We start from the raw sequence: 17,397 nt of genomic DNA, 5'->3' as shown, positions 1-17,397 counted from the left end.
TCCTCAGAGTTCGTAATGCTTGGTGACCTAAACTGGGATATGCTTAACACCCCGGCCAACCTACAATCTAAACTAGATGCCCTCAATCTCACACAAATTATCAACGAACCTACCAGGTACAACCCAAAATCTGTAAATCTGGGCACCCTCATAGATATCATCCTGACAAATATACCCTCTAAATACACCTCCACTGTCTTCAACCAGGATCTCAGCGATCACTGCCTTATTGCCTGCGTCCGTAATGGGTCCGCGGTCAAACGACCACCCCTCATCACTGTCAAACACTCCCTAAAACACTTTAGCGAGCAGGCCTTTCTAATTGACCTGGCCCGGGTATCCTGGATGGATATTGACCTCATTCCATCAGTAGAGGATGCCTGGTTGTTCTTTAAAAGTGCTTTCCTCTCAATCTTAAATAAGCATGCCCCATTCAAAAAATTCAGAACTAAGAACAGATATAGCCCCTGGTTGTCCTCAGACTTGACTGCCCTTGACCAGCACAAAAACATCCTGTGGCGTACTGCATTAGCATCGAACAGCCCCCGCGATATGCAACTTTTCAGGAAGTCAGGAACCAATATACACAGTTAGGAAAGCAAAGGCTAGCTTTTTCAAACAGAAATGTGCATCCTGTAGCACTAACTCCAAAATGTTTTGGGACACTGTAAAGTCCATGGAGAATAAGAGCACCTCCTCCCAACTGCCCACTGCACTGAGGCTAGGAAACACTGTCACCACCGATAAATCTACAATAATCGAGAATTTCAACAAGCATTTTGCTACGGCTGGCCATGCTTTCCACCTGGCTACCACTACCCCGGCCACCAGCTCTGCACCTTCCTCTGCAACTTGCCCATGCCCCCCCCGCTTCTCCTTTACACAAATTCAGACAGCTGATGTTCTGAAAGAGCTGAAAAATCTGGACCCCTACAAACCAGCTGGGCTAGACAGTCTGGACCCTTTCTTTCTAAATTGTCGCAACCCCTATTACTAGCCTGTTCAACCTCTCTTTCGTAACGTCTGAGATCCCCAGAGATTGGAAAGCTGCCGCGATCATCCCCCTGTTCAAAGGGGGTGACACTCTAGATCCAAACTGTTACAGACCTATATCCATCCTGCCCTGCCTTTCGAAAGTTTTTGAATGCCAAGTTAACAAACAGATCACCGACCATTTCGAATCCCACTGTACCTTCTCCGCTATGCAATCCGATTTCCGAGCTGGTCATGGGTGCACCTCAGCCACGCTCAAGGTCCTAAACGATATTATAACCGCGATCGATAAAAGACAGTACTGCGCAGCTGTCTTCTTCGACCTGGCCAAGGCTTTCGATTCTGTCAACCACCGCATTCTTATTGGCAGACTAAATAGCCTTGGTTTCTCAAATGACTGCCTCGCTTGGTTCACCAACTACTTCTCATATAGCGTTCAATGTGTCAAATCGGAAGGCCTGTTGTCTGGACCTCTGGCAGTCTCTATGGGGGTGCCACATGGTTCAATTCTCGGGCCGACTCTATTTTCTGTGTATATCAATGATGTTGCTCTTGCTGCTGGTGACGCTCGGATCCACCTCTATGCGGACGACACCATTTTGTATACATCTGGCCCTTCATTGGACACTGTGTTAACAAACCTCCAAACGAGCTTCAACGCCATACAATACTCCTTCCGTAGCCTCCAACTGCTCTTAAACACTAGTAAAACTAAATGCATGCTCTTCAACCGAACGCTGCTTGCACCCGCCCACCCGACTAGAATCACTACTCTCGGCGGGTCTGACCTAGAGTATGTGGACAACTACAAATACCTAGGTGTCTGGTTAGACTGTAAACTCTCCTTCCAGACTCACATTAAGCATCTCCAATCAAAAGTTAGATCTAGAATCGGCTTCCTATTTCGCAACAAAGCCTCCTTCACACATGCTGCCAAACATGCCCTCGTAAAACTGACTATCCTACCAATCCTTGACTTCGGCGATGTCATTTACAAAATAGCCTCCAACACTCCACTCAGCAAATTGGATGTAGTCTTTCACAGTGCCATCTGTTTTGTCACCAAAGCCCCATATACTACCCACCATTGTGACCTGTACGCGCTTGTTGGCTGGCCCTCACTACATATTTGTCGCCAAACTCACTGGCTCCAGGTCATCTATAAATCACTGCTAGGCAAATCCCTGTCTTATCTTAGCTCACTGGTCACCATAGCAACACCAACCTGTAGTCTGCGCTCCAGCAGGTATATCTCACTGGTCATCCCCAAAGCCAACACCACCTTTGGCCGCCATTCCTTCCAGTTCTCTGCTGCCAATGACTGGAACGAACTGCAAAAATCTCTGAAGCTGGAGACTCTTATCTCCCTCACTAACTTTAGGCGTCAGTTGTCAGAGGAGCTTACCGATCACTGCACCTGTACACAGCCCATCTGTAATTAGCCATCCAACTACCTCATCCCCATATTGTTACTTATTTTGCTAATTTGCACCCCAGTATCTCTATTACACATCATCTTTTGCACATCTATCATTCCAGTGTTAATACGAAATTTTAACTATTTTGCACTATGGCCTATTTATTGCCTTACCTCCATAATTTGCTACATTCGCTCACACTGTATATATATTTTCTGTTGTATTTTTGACTTTTTGTTTTGTTTTTTACCCCATATGTAACTCTGTGTTGTTGTTTTTATCTCACTGCTCTCTTTTATCTTGGCCAGGTCGCAGTTGTAAATGAGAACTTGTTCTCAACTGGCTTACCTGGTTAAATAAAGGTGAAAAAATAAAATAAAATAAAATATATATATAGTAGGCCAGTATAGTAGGCCAGTATAGTAGGCCAGTATAATAGTCCAGTATAGTAGGCCAGTATAATAGGCCAGTATAGTAGGCCAGTATAATAGGCCAGTATGGTAGGCCAGTATGGTAGGCCAGTATAGTAGGCCAGTATAGTAGGCCAGTATAATAGGCCAGTATAGTAGGCCAGTATAATAGGCCAGTATATTAGGCCAGTATAGTAGGCCAGTATAGTAGCCAGTGTTATAGGCCAGTATAGTAGGCCAGTATAGTAGGCCAGTATAGTAGGCCAGTATAGTAGGCCATTATAGTAGGCCAGTATAATAGGCCAGCCTACCTCAAGCATGGTACAGCTCCAACCATGGCTCAAAGCATCCAGTTTGCCATTGATGAATGTGCTTTTGGAATCTCCAAGCCCATTGATAAAGTGCAAGGTGCCTGTAGTTGTGCAGCACAAAGTGTCATTACTAATCAGCCATATCCATTACGCCCCCCACTGTCACAGCCAAGATGCTTGAGACACTTGAGAATCTTGGCCTGAAGGATGTTTAAATGCATACCAGATTATCTAATATAATCCCATTTTGTCAATTTCTAATCCACAGAGTAGGCGTAGGCCTGAATACAAGATACCATGATTTGCTGCATCATAAGACTTGCACATTTACATCTTTCCCACTGCCACCAGGTTCATGCCCAGCCTCTCCTCTAACCTTAACCTTAACCCCAACCTTAACCTCCCCTCTGCAGATTCAACACCAGTTCCAGCACCAGACCCAGTCACAGCACCAGAACAGGTGTGGAGGAGGGACCCAATATCTAACCTTCACCCGGAGCGAGTGGACCACAGGGGAGTGCCACCATTGACATCCGGGTCTAGGGCTCCCTTGTGTGTCTGCTTGCTCCTCAGGTTGTCCTTCCTCCCCTCTACAGACCCAGTTCCATCACCTACCCGGTTTCTAGCACCAGACCACCAGATGAGGCGCGGAGGAGGGACCAAAGATCAAACCTTCACCTGGAGTGAGCAGGCCACAGGGAAGTACGACCATTGACCTCTTGGTCTAGGGCTCCCTTGTGTGTCTGCTTGCTCCATAGGTTGTCATTCCTCCCCTCTACAGACCCAGATCCCGACCCTGCACCAGCCCTGGTTCCTTGTTCCTGGTTCCTGTTTTTTCCCTGGTCTCCAGTTTTCTGACCTAGTCCTAGCACCAACACCACTTCCAGTCCAGTCCTGGCCCCAACACCAGCAACAACCCAATTTTCTCCCGGTCCCAGACCCCTTCCCCGCCCACAACACAAAGACACAGACACAGACACATTGTGGACTGACTGATGGACTGACGGACTGATTGACTGACAGACTAATTCTCCCAATTATTTTGTTTATGATTGATTACTTTTGTTTTTGTTTTTGTTTGATTAGATGACCATTGTAGAGTTACCACCCATGACTGTATTTGTTAGTGACAGAGGCATGGTTTCAAAGCTATTGAAACGTTTTATTTTTTTTAAATCAATCTGCAATAGAGCATGCTGGGAAATATGATAATGACATGCATGGTTTTGGTTCAAAGTGATGTGTATGACTTTCAGGCCCCTGTATTAGGGTAAAACTAGGCCCTCAAAATAAGGTCTTATGAAATACGTATGGTATTGTATTGAATATATATTTTTAAAGATAACTTATTCACTTAGGATCTCACTTGGTGAAGGCCATAGGACTGGAAATAGATGAATGGAACAAATATGTATCTGTCGCTAACAAATACAGTTATGGGTGGTAATTCCACAATTTACTCGAAAGGCAAGGCACTCTGGGAAATACTGTATTTGAATAGGACTTTACACTAAGTTGAGTTAACATTTAACACTGTTTCGGTGTAAATATGGGTCCACAGACTCAACACTTTAAATGTTGATTTAACACTCTGTCTTAATGTATTATATTACACTGTAAAAAACACAACTTGTTTTAACGGTAAATTACTGACAACCAGTTACCTGTAAGTTACTGTAAAAAAGGTACAGTATGTTACTGTACATTACTGTAAAGAAAGCACTTCCTTACAATAATGTACTGTTAAACTAAAGTTTATTTGGAATTTACAGTAACATAAGATACCATTAAAAACAAGTTACAGTTTTTACAGTGTATAGTCATAGTGCAACATGAACTCATCGCTTTATTTACCTAATACGCCAGATTTTGACTTCAGCAGAAACGTCAAATTGGGATTTGGAGTCATTTGCCACTCAAAATCACCAAACTGATTACATAGCAATAATATGATATAATAATATGCCATTTAGCAGACGCTTTTATCCAAAGCGACTTACAGTCATGTGTGCATACATTTTTACGTATGAGTGGTCCCGGGAATGAACCCACTACTCTACCAATTGAGCTACAGAGGACCACAAATGTTAAGGTTAGGTAAGAACCCTGAAAAGGTTAAGGTCCTTTTATTTGGTTTTCCTAAATTCATCACTGTGAATCATCATTATTTTAAAATTCAAAATAATAAATAATTCAAACAATATAATATTGCAGTGTGTGCGCACAGTTTCAGATTGATCCAGTGAAGCATTGCAATACTGGACTATTTTGAATGAAGTCTGCCCAAATGTGCCGAATTGGTCAATTGATACATTTTCAAGTACATAACTATAGAGAACATACAAAAATGATATGGTAATACAAAATGGAAGTTTACACACTCCCAGGAATGTCATACATGATGGATCATTAGCTTATACACTAACTTTCAGACATCTAGATGGCCGGGCGGGGTGGGTGTGGAGCCAGAGACAGCAGGGGTTCAAACTGTAGAACCCAGTTTCTACATTTGAATATAAAAATTGATTTTATCAAACAAAACTATGCTACATTGTATCTCTGGGACCCTTAGGATGACAAATCAGAGCAAGATTACTGAATGTAAGTACATTATTAACCTTCAGAGGTGAATGTATCAAACCAGTTGCCGTGATACGTTTTTTGTTGTTGTGCGCTCTCCTCAAACAATATAATGGTATTTGTTCACAGTAATAGCTACTGTAAATTGGACAGTGCAGTTAGATTAACAAGAATTTAAGCTTTCTGCCCATATAAGACATGTCTATGTCCTGGAAACAGTCATGCTAATCACATTAGCGCATGTTAGCTCAACCATCCCGTATGCGGGACACCGATCCCATAGAGGTTATCACTGAAGAATTTGTTGTGTGGATTCTACGACAGGCAGAGACCATTGGGGAAAAACAAAATACAAGTTATAGTTGACCCTCTTGATCTGGCATGGATTTACTATGTTATGAGTGGGCAAACAGCAGTCAACATTGCTGCATTGTTTTGATCACATTCAATTGTCACATTCAGCTCATTAGGCCTACCTTAAGCAACACTAATTATATACCTGCTTATTGTGTGTATTGTGGTACAAATGCAATTGCATCCAAATGAGAAATGAACATTTTAAATGATTACAAACGACTGATCAATAGACTACGCAAATTAAAACAATAAACACCAAACATCCCTACCTTAAATTCCTCCAGGATCTTGTATGTTTTCCCCCTGTATTCACAAAAGTTTTTAACCTCCTTGCATTCGGGACAGCATCCATTGTGCTCCACTTTGGTGCACTTAGGGTGTATCTTGGGGCACTCCGGCTGGTCGCACACCGGCCCATCCTCAGTGCACATGCATGGGCAGTTTGAGTGTCCTGGGAAGAAACGCTCCCCCAGTTTGTAAACGAAGCCACTGTCGTCCACGCAAACTTTCCCCCGGTAATCATCGAAAATTATGTTGTCGCTGTTGGCAGTTCGCTCTGCCTCGTCCGCAACGTAATCCTCGGGACTGAGGGAGGCTGGTGACAAGGTGGCGTGGAGGACAAGGAGGACAATGCAGGTTGTTGGAAAGAGAGGGCCCATCCTTCGCCGCGGTATTCCTATTGCAGTCAAGGAGAGGGTCGAAGTTGCATTTACTTTGCCCATTCCATTCCCAGTCTGTGCAGCACGAAGGGAGACAAGGCTGTGTGGGTGCAGGTGCAGGTGCAAAATAGACATGCTGATGATATCATGCAAATGGAATGGGATATTTTCAATTAGAAGTGTCCACAACAACGGACACATTCCCAGAAAATATTTACAATCTAACACAGCAAATTCTCAAGTGTTAATTCAACACTTAGTGTTAAATGTAACACTGGTCCAGTGTCTATACGGTGTAACAGTTTAAAGAAAAAGTTCAACGTTAACACAAAAGTCTAACATTTCGAGTGTTGATCCAGGTGTTAAATGAATTATGTTCGTGTTAAATTAACACTCACTGGTGTAAAATAACCCCAGTGTTGGTTTTAATAACCAGTGTTAAACTAAATCCATGCCCATCTTTATCATATTTCCCAGCATGCTCTATTGCAGGTTGATTTTTAGAATTGTTTGTTTCAATATCTATGTTTTTTCATGTACATTAATTGATTAATTAATCTTATGCTACTCAAATGTAAATAACATACATTTTTCTAATCTAATCCAATCTGTTACTTGGATTTATTGCACCATAGGGCCGACTTCCACCACGGGGCACTGACTTCCATGGGCCCCCCCACCATTTTGGGGGGAAATCCGCTAACTTACTGCATTTCAACACATTTTGCCATGGTCCAGAGAGAAAAATCTGCAGTTTTATAATGTAATTCCACACTTTTTGCTAAGAGAAAATGTTGCAGTTTTAAAGCTAATTTCAAGCAATTCCACAGTTTTTGCTATGGGGCAGTGAAAAAATATGTTACTTTTTACTGAAATGGTTGTTCCAGTTTAGATGGTGTAGGTCAGGGGTGTCAAACTAATTTTTCCCCGGGTGCTGCATTCGATCTTCAACGAGGTCCAGAGGGCCCCACTGAAAATGTGTTAAATTTCCTCACTGTCAAAATTTGTCCTCTATCCGTCGTTTTTGAAATTTACGATGTTCTCTGACTGTCTAGCTTTCATTTCGGTGATTATTAGCGAGCTGGAAACAGTCAAGAAACTGTATGAATGTAGGTCCATTATCATTTCTACACAGTTTCGATTTGGTTTTAGTCATTTAAAATGTGCCGGATTGGACCGTATGTTTGAAGCCCTGGTGTAGTCTCCTATCTTGGTCTTCCCAACCCTGGCAGTCATTCTAAATGCAGGTTGTGGGTGAATAAAATTTTAAAAAATGTAATATCCCCACTCTGACTGTATTCCAATAGGAATTACACATCACGTTGCAAGCCAGCATAATGTGACTTGCAGGCCTGATGTGGCCTGTAAACCATGAGTTTCAGGCCATCGTATTAGGTAAAAATGAGGCCCTCAAAACAAGACCTGATGAAATAAGTGTTTCAGTAATTACATTTTTATGATATCGTATTTGCGTAGGATCTCACTTGATGAACGCCAGAGGACTGAACAGTTTAGGAATGCAACAATCATGTCTCTGTCACTAACAAATACAGTCATGGTTTGTAACTTTACAATTCACTGAATGGCAAGGCACTCTGCGAAATATGCAAATAAGGCTTAACACCCTGTCTGTCTCTCCTCTACCCCCCCACCCTGTCTGTCTCTCCTCTACCCCCCAACCTGTCTCTCCTCTACCCCCCCACCCTGTCTCTCCTCTACCCCCCCACCCTGTCTCTCCTCTACCCCACACCCTGTCTGTCTCTCCTCTACCCACCCCCCACCCTGTCTGTCTCTCCTCTACCCCCCCCACCTGTCTCTCCTCTTCTCTACCCCCCACCCTGTCTCTCTTCTACCCTCCCACCCTGTCTGTCTCTCCTCTACCCCCCCCACCCTGTCTGTCTCCCTCTACCCCCCCCACCCTGTCTGTCTCCCTCTACCCCCCACCCTGTCTCTCCTCTCCTCTAGCCAGTGTGTTAATTTAACACTGAAAAGTGTGGACCCATATAGACACTGGACCAGTGTTGATTTAACACTGGATAATGTTCTGTGTATTCTTACATTTATTACATAAATTGCAGAATGTCAATAGAAACAAGATGTGTTTATAATGTAAAAAATACATGAGGTTTTAGAATAAGTTTTACAGTGAATGGAAGGTGGATACATTGGGCATTATAGACTCACCGCGTTGAAATGTTCGGTTCCACTAGTTGGAGTCGGGATCAACAGAGATCCAAACCCGGTAGAATGGATTAAACAAAGGATCCAATAATTTCTAGATTGACCATTGGATAAAACCAACAGGCTTCAGATAAAAAATATAATCCCCCTTCAGTTGCTGTCGATGTGTGTAAAAGCAGTTAGACAAGAGACCATTTTCGGTACCGATGCCTTCCGAGCAGCGCGAGCGATGTGATATGCACACACAAATCAGTCTGATACATGACTCAGACTATCCCTTATTTCCCGTAGATAAAGATAACAATAGCCAGTTGATGTGTGAAAAAGAAGCCTATAAATTTTTTTACGAAATGATATTTCCCTCTATTGTTGCCAATAGGCATTTCAATCAATTTCCAAATGCTGCAGGTAGATCAAAAACATAATTCTGTCTTGTAACATACATCCAGCAGCGAGTGCAATTGGAATGATAGTAGACGCGAACTCCGGAAGATGCAACTTTAAGAGGAGAATAAATAAATAAAATAAAATAAGTTTAAACCCCGCATTTCCAGTCAAAGTTAAATGCTTAGCCTACCAAAGATATATTATTTTATTTTCCACACTTTTTCGTGCGTACTCACTGGGAAGAAGCAGAGAACATGGTAGCCTACCAATCATAGCTTGATTCTCGTTAGTTGAATAAGCTGAAGCGAAAAAGCCCCGATTCAAGTCCTCCGCCTATTCGGTCAATGTTGTGAAGAGGAGAGTGCAGAATAGAGGCGCTTTTCATCGCCCCTGTGAGTGTGAGAGGACGCACTTAACTTCAGGACCACCGACAGCGGAAGAGGGCACAGCGGCAGACAGCGGTGTCTTCAGCACTGTCGCTGTTCAGTCGAGCGTCCCGCTGAGCACGCAGAGATCGGATATCTTTCCCATCTTGTATTGCTCCCCAGACCAGGAAGGAAAAAGCAAATGGTTCGGCGCAGCTAGATCACTCTTCAAAGAACTTGAAGTGGCATTTTATTGTACTGATATCCCCCCAAAATGCACTGAATCATACGAAATAGCTGGATGGGGTTTGCTCTCTTAAATATCACATGGAGCACTTTGTATTGAAAGCTTCAAAACCAGATAGCACAATTTGTCTGTGCGCAGAGGTTATTTCTGCTACTGTAGCATATGGTCTAGATCACACACACTGTACCATTCTTGCAGGAAATAACTGAAAAATAGACTTACAAATTGTACAAGGTGTAGAGAAAGGATGGTGCACAATGTGGCATTATGTTCATTTCAGAATAGACTACAGAGTAATTTCACAGGATTGAAGATCAGCATAATTCTGCTCTACAGAGAACCTAAAGAGGTGCAACATTTTCGATTCGAGGGGAGAAAAAGAGAGAACAGAAACTACAGAGCTCAGCTCCCAAGGCATTTGCTTGTACAGTACAGGAGTATGGTTCATGTCTATAATGGATATAACTAGAGCTCTCTTCTAAGGTTGTCCCTGGGACTCTCTGGCTAACATGGTGTAAAATGTCAAGGGTGGATTGGTCTCTGAGTGAAAACATACTCATAATACCTCACTGGACACAGCAGCCACGCAGAGGCATGTAGCATGTACTGTACTGTAGGATGCTGTGTGTGTGTGTATGTGTGTTTGTGTGTGTGTGTGTGTGTGTGTGTGAGTATGTGAGTAAGTCCATATGTGTGTGCCTAGCCTTGTCTCTGTCCTCTCTGTCAGAGTCAGTGCCATGCTCCTTTAAATGGAGTATAAATAACACCTATCAGGGCTAATCAGGATCAATTGTGTTAGAGCCCTGGGTTGATGTCTTATAGTGATGGATAATTCGCAAAGAAACAGCTCTTTTTGATGCTATCCTTCATGTTTTCATATTCTTCTACACCCTCAAAGCCTATGGACCAGTTTACCGGACACCGTTTACAAAACCTAGTCCTGATCATAAAAAGTTAAATGGATAATCTCTACTGAAATCGCTCATTAGTCTACTGGGAAACCAGCCCTAAGTGTGTAATTTGCCAGTTGGTTTGACAAGATGACATTTTCTTCACCATCACGTCTTGTATTTATCAGGGTGTATATAGTAGACATCCTCACAGTCCTTTCTCCTTCCTCCTGCCTCTTTGAGTCATGGTCGCCCTCCGTGTTAGCCTCTGAAGATGTTAACGAGACCCAACAGGCTTGTGTGACTTCTGAATGAGATCCCGCTCTTCATGACCATGGGGCAGGAGCTAGACGTGCAGCCACAGTCACAGGCTGTGCATGCTTAGTTCTTAGCTCTGGATCACAGCATCTCCCATCTCTAACACTATATGTTTATATGTGACCTGGTTGTTTGATTGTATGAAGCCTAGAAACACTGATGGTTTCAATCTGGAAGAAAAAAAATCTGTGCCATAGTAGCCAAGTCACTTTTTTAATTACTATTTTCACACCAAATACAAACATACACATATGAACTTACAGACGCACACAACAACTACATCTCCTCTGCCCAGACCTGCATACTCACACCTCCATCCCTAGTGCCTGCATTATTGTTTGCCACATGGCCTTAAATTGTACCAATTTATTTTTCTATGTCGCCCATGCTATTTCAATATTTCATTAACAAATCATTAGATTTTACCATTGTTTTAATGATGGTGGATTAATTGATTTCCAAGTTTTTAGTATATGTTTTTTCAAGATGATTGATGAGAAGAGAATCATCCAGCCAGTTGGGTATCTCACTACACCCCCATATGCCATGTCTTGAAATATACAGACAGACGGATTTAATGTAAATTTACATTGTAATATTTCTGACAGCCAACTTTCTAGCTCTGCCCATAACTTTTTGACTTTATAGCGTTCCCAGAAAGCGTGGATAATTGAATCATTGTTAGTTTTACACTTTAAACATGACTCTGCTGTTATGCTGTAGAATTTGTGAATTCTGTCTCTATTATAATAAATTATATACATTAGTTTCTACTGGATTAAGCGTACATTTCCGTTAACTGTAATTTCATTAGTTATGCTCCAACTTTCCCTCCATCTTGTGCCAACATCAGTTCTTTTGAAGTCTTGGTTCCAATAGTTTATATATATTTTTTAAAGAGATTGTAAGTTGGGAATGCTCTCTGCAAGGTTTTGTATATCTTACCTATCACTTTCCTTTGTAATTGACCATTGAACAGATTCCCAGATTGCACCTTTAAGGCAGGACTCCAACTGGGAAGGCATCAAGCCAGAACAAGGTGGATCAATTATTTAGTGACACTACTGCACACTGGTCCATATAGGCTTATACGGTAGGCTAGGTAGGGTGTGTTGTTTCAGACAACTAACCACTCCTACAGCAAGCCTTGGTCCATTAGCCTTTCACTTCGGCTTGTGGAAAACATTCAACAGACATTACTGTTGTTTACAGCCAAGCAGAAACAAGTGAAATAGTATTTAAAAAATAGCTCAATCTCACAGGTTAGCATTTGCTGGGTGGGCATTTATTTATTTTCTCACTGCTGACTTTCTTTCTTTAGCTACTTCCAAAAGTGTAATTATTTGCTGCTCCTACAGCTGCACTTGCTTGACATACTGTACAAAACAAAGGGAAGAAAATCGCAGACTGCAGTATACTGATGTAGGATCTTAATTTGAAAATAATCCTGCAGCAACAGGAAATGTCAGTTATTATGCAGAATATAATTAATGGACATTTTTTGTAGAGGTTGACAATTTCTTTGTTATGGCAAATCAGGTCTGCAAATTTAAAGTGGAAATTACAAACTTTAGAAGCCTTTTTAAACCTTGAATACAGTACAAGTTTGCATTTGCTACTGTGCATGAAAATTCTCAGCAACAAAGGAGTGATCAAATTAAGATTCTACATCTGTAGGAGCGATTCCAATTCAATTAGCTAAATGAAGAAGCAGCATGCTTCCTCCTCCTCCTTTTCCATTCCCAGCACTGCATTCACACACTGCAACCAGACAGGGACTGTAACAATGTTATAATGGTTTAGCCATTAGGGTTACATTTATAGACTGCTAGCAGATTTTCTCTGTATTATATTCAGTCACGGCTGTTCACGCTGGCTTAATAAACTGAATGCCAGAGTGGCAGTAGAGGCCCAAGGTGAGGCCTGCCTCTACAGCCTTGAGGTACATATTATGTCAGTCACTGTACAAAGATGTTCTCTTGCATGACATGACAGCCAAAGAGCTGTATGTATGTCTTGCTTGGGGAGAGGTGTACTGTAGGTATGTCTTTCCTGGGGAAAGGTGTACTGTACAAAGCAAAATCAATGGTGTACATTTAACTCTAAAAGTGTTAAATGTACATTATTTTCAGTGAACATATGAGTCCCACAGAACTGGCGTTAAAATAACACTTTTGAAAGTGTTAAAGATTGTAGATTTACCACCAATGACTGTATTTGTTAGTGACAGAGACATACAGTTGAAGTCAGAAGTTTACATACACCTTAGCCAAATACATTTCAACTCAGTTTTTCACAATTCCTGACATTTAATCCTAGTAAAAAATTCCTTGTCTTAGGTCAGTTAGGATCACCACTTTAAGTGAAATAATCTGTCTGTAAACAATTGTTGGAAAAATTACTTGTGTCATGCACAAAGTAGATGTCCTAACCGACTTGCCAAAACGATAGTTTGTTAACAAGACATTTTTGGAGTGGTTGAAAAACACGTTTTATTGACTCCAACCTAAGTGTATGTAAACTTCCGACTTCAACTGTAGTTATTGAATTTTTTAATTTGAAGGCCTGTGGCTTCCTAGGTGAATGCTATCATAAAAAGTTGACTCTATGACAATACAGATATCATAAGGCCTTACTTTGATGGCCTAGTTTTACCCTAACACAGTGGTGTTAGGAAACTCCTGGTTTACAGGCCTGCAAGTCACATTATGCTGGCTTGCAAAGTGATGTCGAACTCCTATTGGAATCCCAGCCAGGTCACCCGTGACACAAGTCAATATTTGACATCCATCCATGTCTGTGGATGTCGGGAGATGACGTGGAAACCGGCAACTAGGGGCAACAGTGAGCGCTGTTACCTTCAAGTAGGTTTCGGTTTTGCTAGGGTGTTGTGGATGGGCATAACCATCTGCCTCTGATTCCAAAGGTTGCATGTTCAAATCCAACCATCTGCCTCTGATTCCAAAGTTGCATGTTCAAATCCAACCATCTGCCTCTGATTCCAAAGGTTGCATGTTCAAATCCAGCGATAGAAAGTACTTTTTGTTTTAAGCCTTTCCCAAACCTTAACGAGTCAGAGTTAATGCCTAACCTTAAGAACTTTGAGGTCATGCCTGAACTTAACCCTAACCTTAAAAATGCAGAAGTCATGTCTAAACTAACATTAAACACTTCGATATTTGACATTTGGAACAACTTTGAAATTTGACGTTTGAGAAACATGGATGAATGTCTAATTCTACGTTTGAAACCAGAGTGTCGAGGCATGCGTCAAAATTGCTAAGCAGTTTGCTTCGAAACAGTGTGCTGATTCTTGTATCATTTATTAGAAGCATGTGATCAATGATGTCCGAAGCTTCGTTTTGTCAAACAACCACCTGATTGGTTTGGTATTGGTTTCGGTAGAAGACAAAAGGCTACCCTGCGCACGTGCTACGGTGTGTACGTCGTCATCTATAATCATTTGGCTGCTCCAAATTCTTTTGACCAGCAGGTACCACTAGTGTACACCGTGTTGATCAATTAACCTATTTTAGACACAATTGGCTGGAAATCCTCAATGCTTCTTGGATGCTTGGTATCCCCATCACTACTATATAATTCTGATATGAGACCGTGAGAGCTGGTAGTGGAGTCCATCCAGTTAGAATATCCAACAGTTGGACATTTTATTCACCCGCAACCAGCATTCAGAATGACTGTCAGGGTGAGGAAAGTTGATTTGAAGACTACCTAAAGCATTTAAACTGGAACAACCATATCAGTAACGTGTGCAATAAATCTAACTAACTGATTGGATTAGTTTAGAAAAATTTATGTTATTTATCTTTGTGTAGAATAATATTAAAAACAATCCTAAAACAATCTACCTGCAGTAGAGCATGCTGGGAAATATGATAATGATGGGTGTGGTTTTGATGGAACTGTTTTACTCTCCACAGTGTAAAACAACAACTCTGGTTATTAACGACAACACTATTTTTTTAAATATATTTTTTTATTTTATTTAACCTTTATTTAACTAAGGGTTATTTTACACCAATGACTGTTAATTTCACTCTTACAGAGTGAATTTAACTCCTGAATCAACACTAGAAATGTTACACTGAAAAATCACCACTGGCCAATTTGCTGTGTAGGTATGTCTTTTTTGGGGAGAGGTGTACTGTAGGTATGTCTTTCTTGGGGAAAGGCGTACCGGTGGCACCTTAATTGGGGAGGATGGGCTCATAGTAATCATTGGAATGGAATAAATGGATACATCAAACACATGGTTTTCATGTGTTTGATACCGTTCCATTCATGCCATTATTATGAGCTGTCCTCCCCTCAGCAGCCTCCTGTGTACTGTAGGAATGTCTTTCTTTCTTGATGAGTCCTCGTATTTACAATGTGTCCTTGAGGAGGGAATTTCACATGAGAGTAGAGTTCCAGTAAAGTAGACAGTGTTCTTCCTACCAACATATTTGTCCCTGTAGATACTGTCTGTGTCCGAATGTGTCCGAAATGAGACCTTGTTCCCTAGGGGCCCTGGTCAAAAGTAGTTCACTAGATAGGGAATAGAGTACTATTTGGGATACAGTTTCTTGCTGTCATATTCTTGCCTTCCAGTATAGTAGACTGTGTCATATTATTCCATTCCAGTAATAGTAGACTGTGTCATATTATTCCCTTCCAGTATAGTAGACTGTCATATTATTCCCTTCATATTCTTGCCTATAGGCTGTGTCATTCTTGACGTTGTCATAATCTTCCCTTGTATTTAAAGTAATCCTAGCATAATTTCACTGTGACAAATCTAATCCTTGGCAGAGCTGCTGGAATCCCCTGCTGTTAAGAATATCGGAGCAAAAATAAATGAATTTCTCTCTATAGATTATCCAAATATTTCAGATAAAAAACTGTCTTCTGTCAGTTAAGCAACCTCATTATGGTAAATATATCAATTAGTACACATTATTAAGGCATGGAATTAACCCAACTGTTCAATGCCTTAGCATTCAATGTCTTATCATGTCTTTATGCTGCATAGTAATACAATTGATATTATCATTATTATATTCAGTAAATGACAAGTGTACTTTGTGATAAGTGGCTTTCATTTCAATATTACCGCAAGCATATAGACCTGCCCATTTATTTAGGGTTAGTTTTAGGGTTAGAAGCTAGGGTTTGGTTTAGGATTAAGGTTAGGGTAAGGTTCAGGGGTTTAGTCAGACTAAACTATGTGTAACGGCCCCCTGTGGGTGATGACATTTTCCACTGAGTTGGGCTAGGAGCTCTCATTCCTTCTGCCTCCTTCTGTCCCAAAGAGCTGTTTCAGTCCTTTTGTTTTGCTCTGTTTGTTCTGTACCTCCCTCCTTCTCGCAAAGAGCTGTGGCTAGTAGTCTTCGGCTCTGCTCCGTCTCTGAAGACTAATGCACTGCTCCATCAGACCTGGCTTCAAATACTGCTTGAATTTATTTAAAATACAGCTGTGCTTGATTGAGCTTGCCTATAACAATAGAACCAATAGAATAGTCGTAAGAGTGCAAACCATACCCATCTAAAACTCCAGTTAGGCTAAAGCAAACTCTAAAAGTACAGTATTTGAAAGATTTCAAAGACACTGAACAAAAACATACAGTAAATGCAACATGTAAAGTGTTGGTCCCATGTTTCATGAGCTGAAATAAAAGATCCCAGAAATGTTCCATATGCACAAAAAGCTTATTTCTGTGCACAAATGTGTTTACATCCATGTTAGTGAACATTTCTGATTTGCAAAGATAATCCATCCACCTGACAGGTGTGGCATATCAAGAAGTTGATTAAACAGCATGATCAATACACAGGTGCACGTTGTGCTGAGGACAATAAAAGGCCACTCTAAAATGTGCAGTTCTGTCACACAACCCAATTGCCACAGATGTCTCAAGTTTTGAGGGAGCGTGCATAATTTATTTATTTATTTATTAAACCTTTATTTAACCAGGTAAGCCAGTTGAGAACAAGTTCTCATTTACAACTGCGACCTGGCCAAGATAAAGCAAAGCAGTGCGATAAAAAACAACAACACAGAGTTACATATGGGGTAAGACAAAACATAAAGTCAAAAATACCACAGAAAATTTATATACAGTGTGTGCAAATGTAGCAAGTTATGGAGGTAAGGCAATAAATAGGCCATTGTGCAAAATAATTACAATTAGTATTAACACTGGAATGATAGATGTGCAAGAGATGATGTGCAAATAGAGATACTGGGGTGCAAATGAGCAAAATAAATAACAATATGAGGA

At 41.2% G+C, this 17,397-nt stretch overlaps 1 protein-coding gene across 3 annotated transcripts in view; it reads right to left on the bottom strand.

Moving 5' to 3' along the window:
* LOC121554994 (von Willebrand factor C domain-containing protein 2-like) overlaps positions 1–9,998 on the bottom strand; it is a 73,206-nt gene extending 63,208 nt beyond the window's left edge. The window contains exons 1-2 of one of the 3 annotated variants that reach the window (XM_041868739.2): positions 8,913–9,998; positions 6,339–6,803 (exon numbers count right to left, since the gene is read on the bottom strand). In XM_041868739.2, the coding sequence (XP_041724673.1) occupies positions 6,339–6,791 (453 nt within the window). In that variant the 5' untranslated portion in view covers positions 6,792–6,803; positions 8,913–9,998. Of the gene's footprint in view, positions 1–6,338; positions 6,860–8,912 lie in introns of those variants that run through there. The other 2 variants (XM_041868741.2, XM_045212091.1) reach the window with 2 other exon arrangements.
* Positions 9,999–17,397: the final 7,399 nt, after the last annotated feature.

Source organism: Coregonus clupeaformis, chromosome 40 (assembly GCF_020615455.1).
Source record: "Coregonus clupeaformis isolate EN_2021a chromosome 40, ASM2061545v1, whole genome shotgun sequence".
NCBI classification, from domain to species: Eukaryota; Metazoa; Chordata; class Actinopteri; order Salmoniformes; family Salmonidae; genus Coregonus; species Coregonus clupeaformis.
The sequence above is the reverse complement of the archived record's forward strand: the minus strand, read 5'-3'. Positions and strand labels throughout refer to the sequence as shown.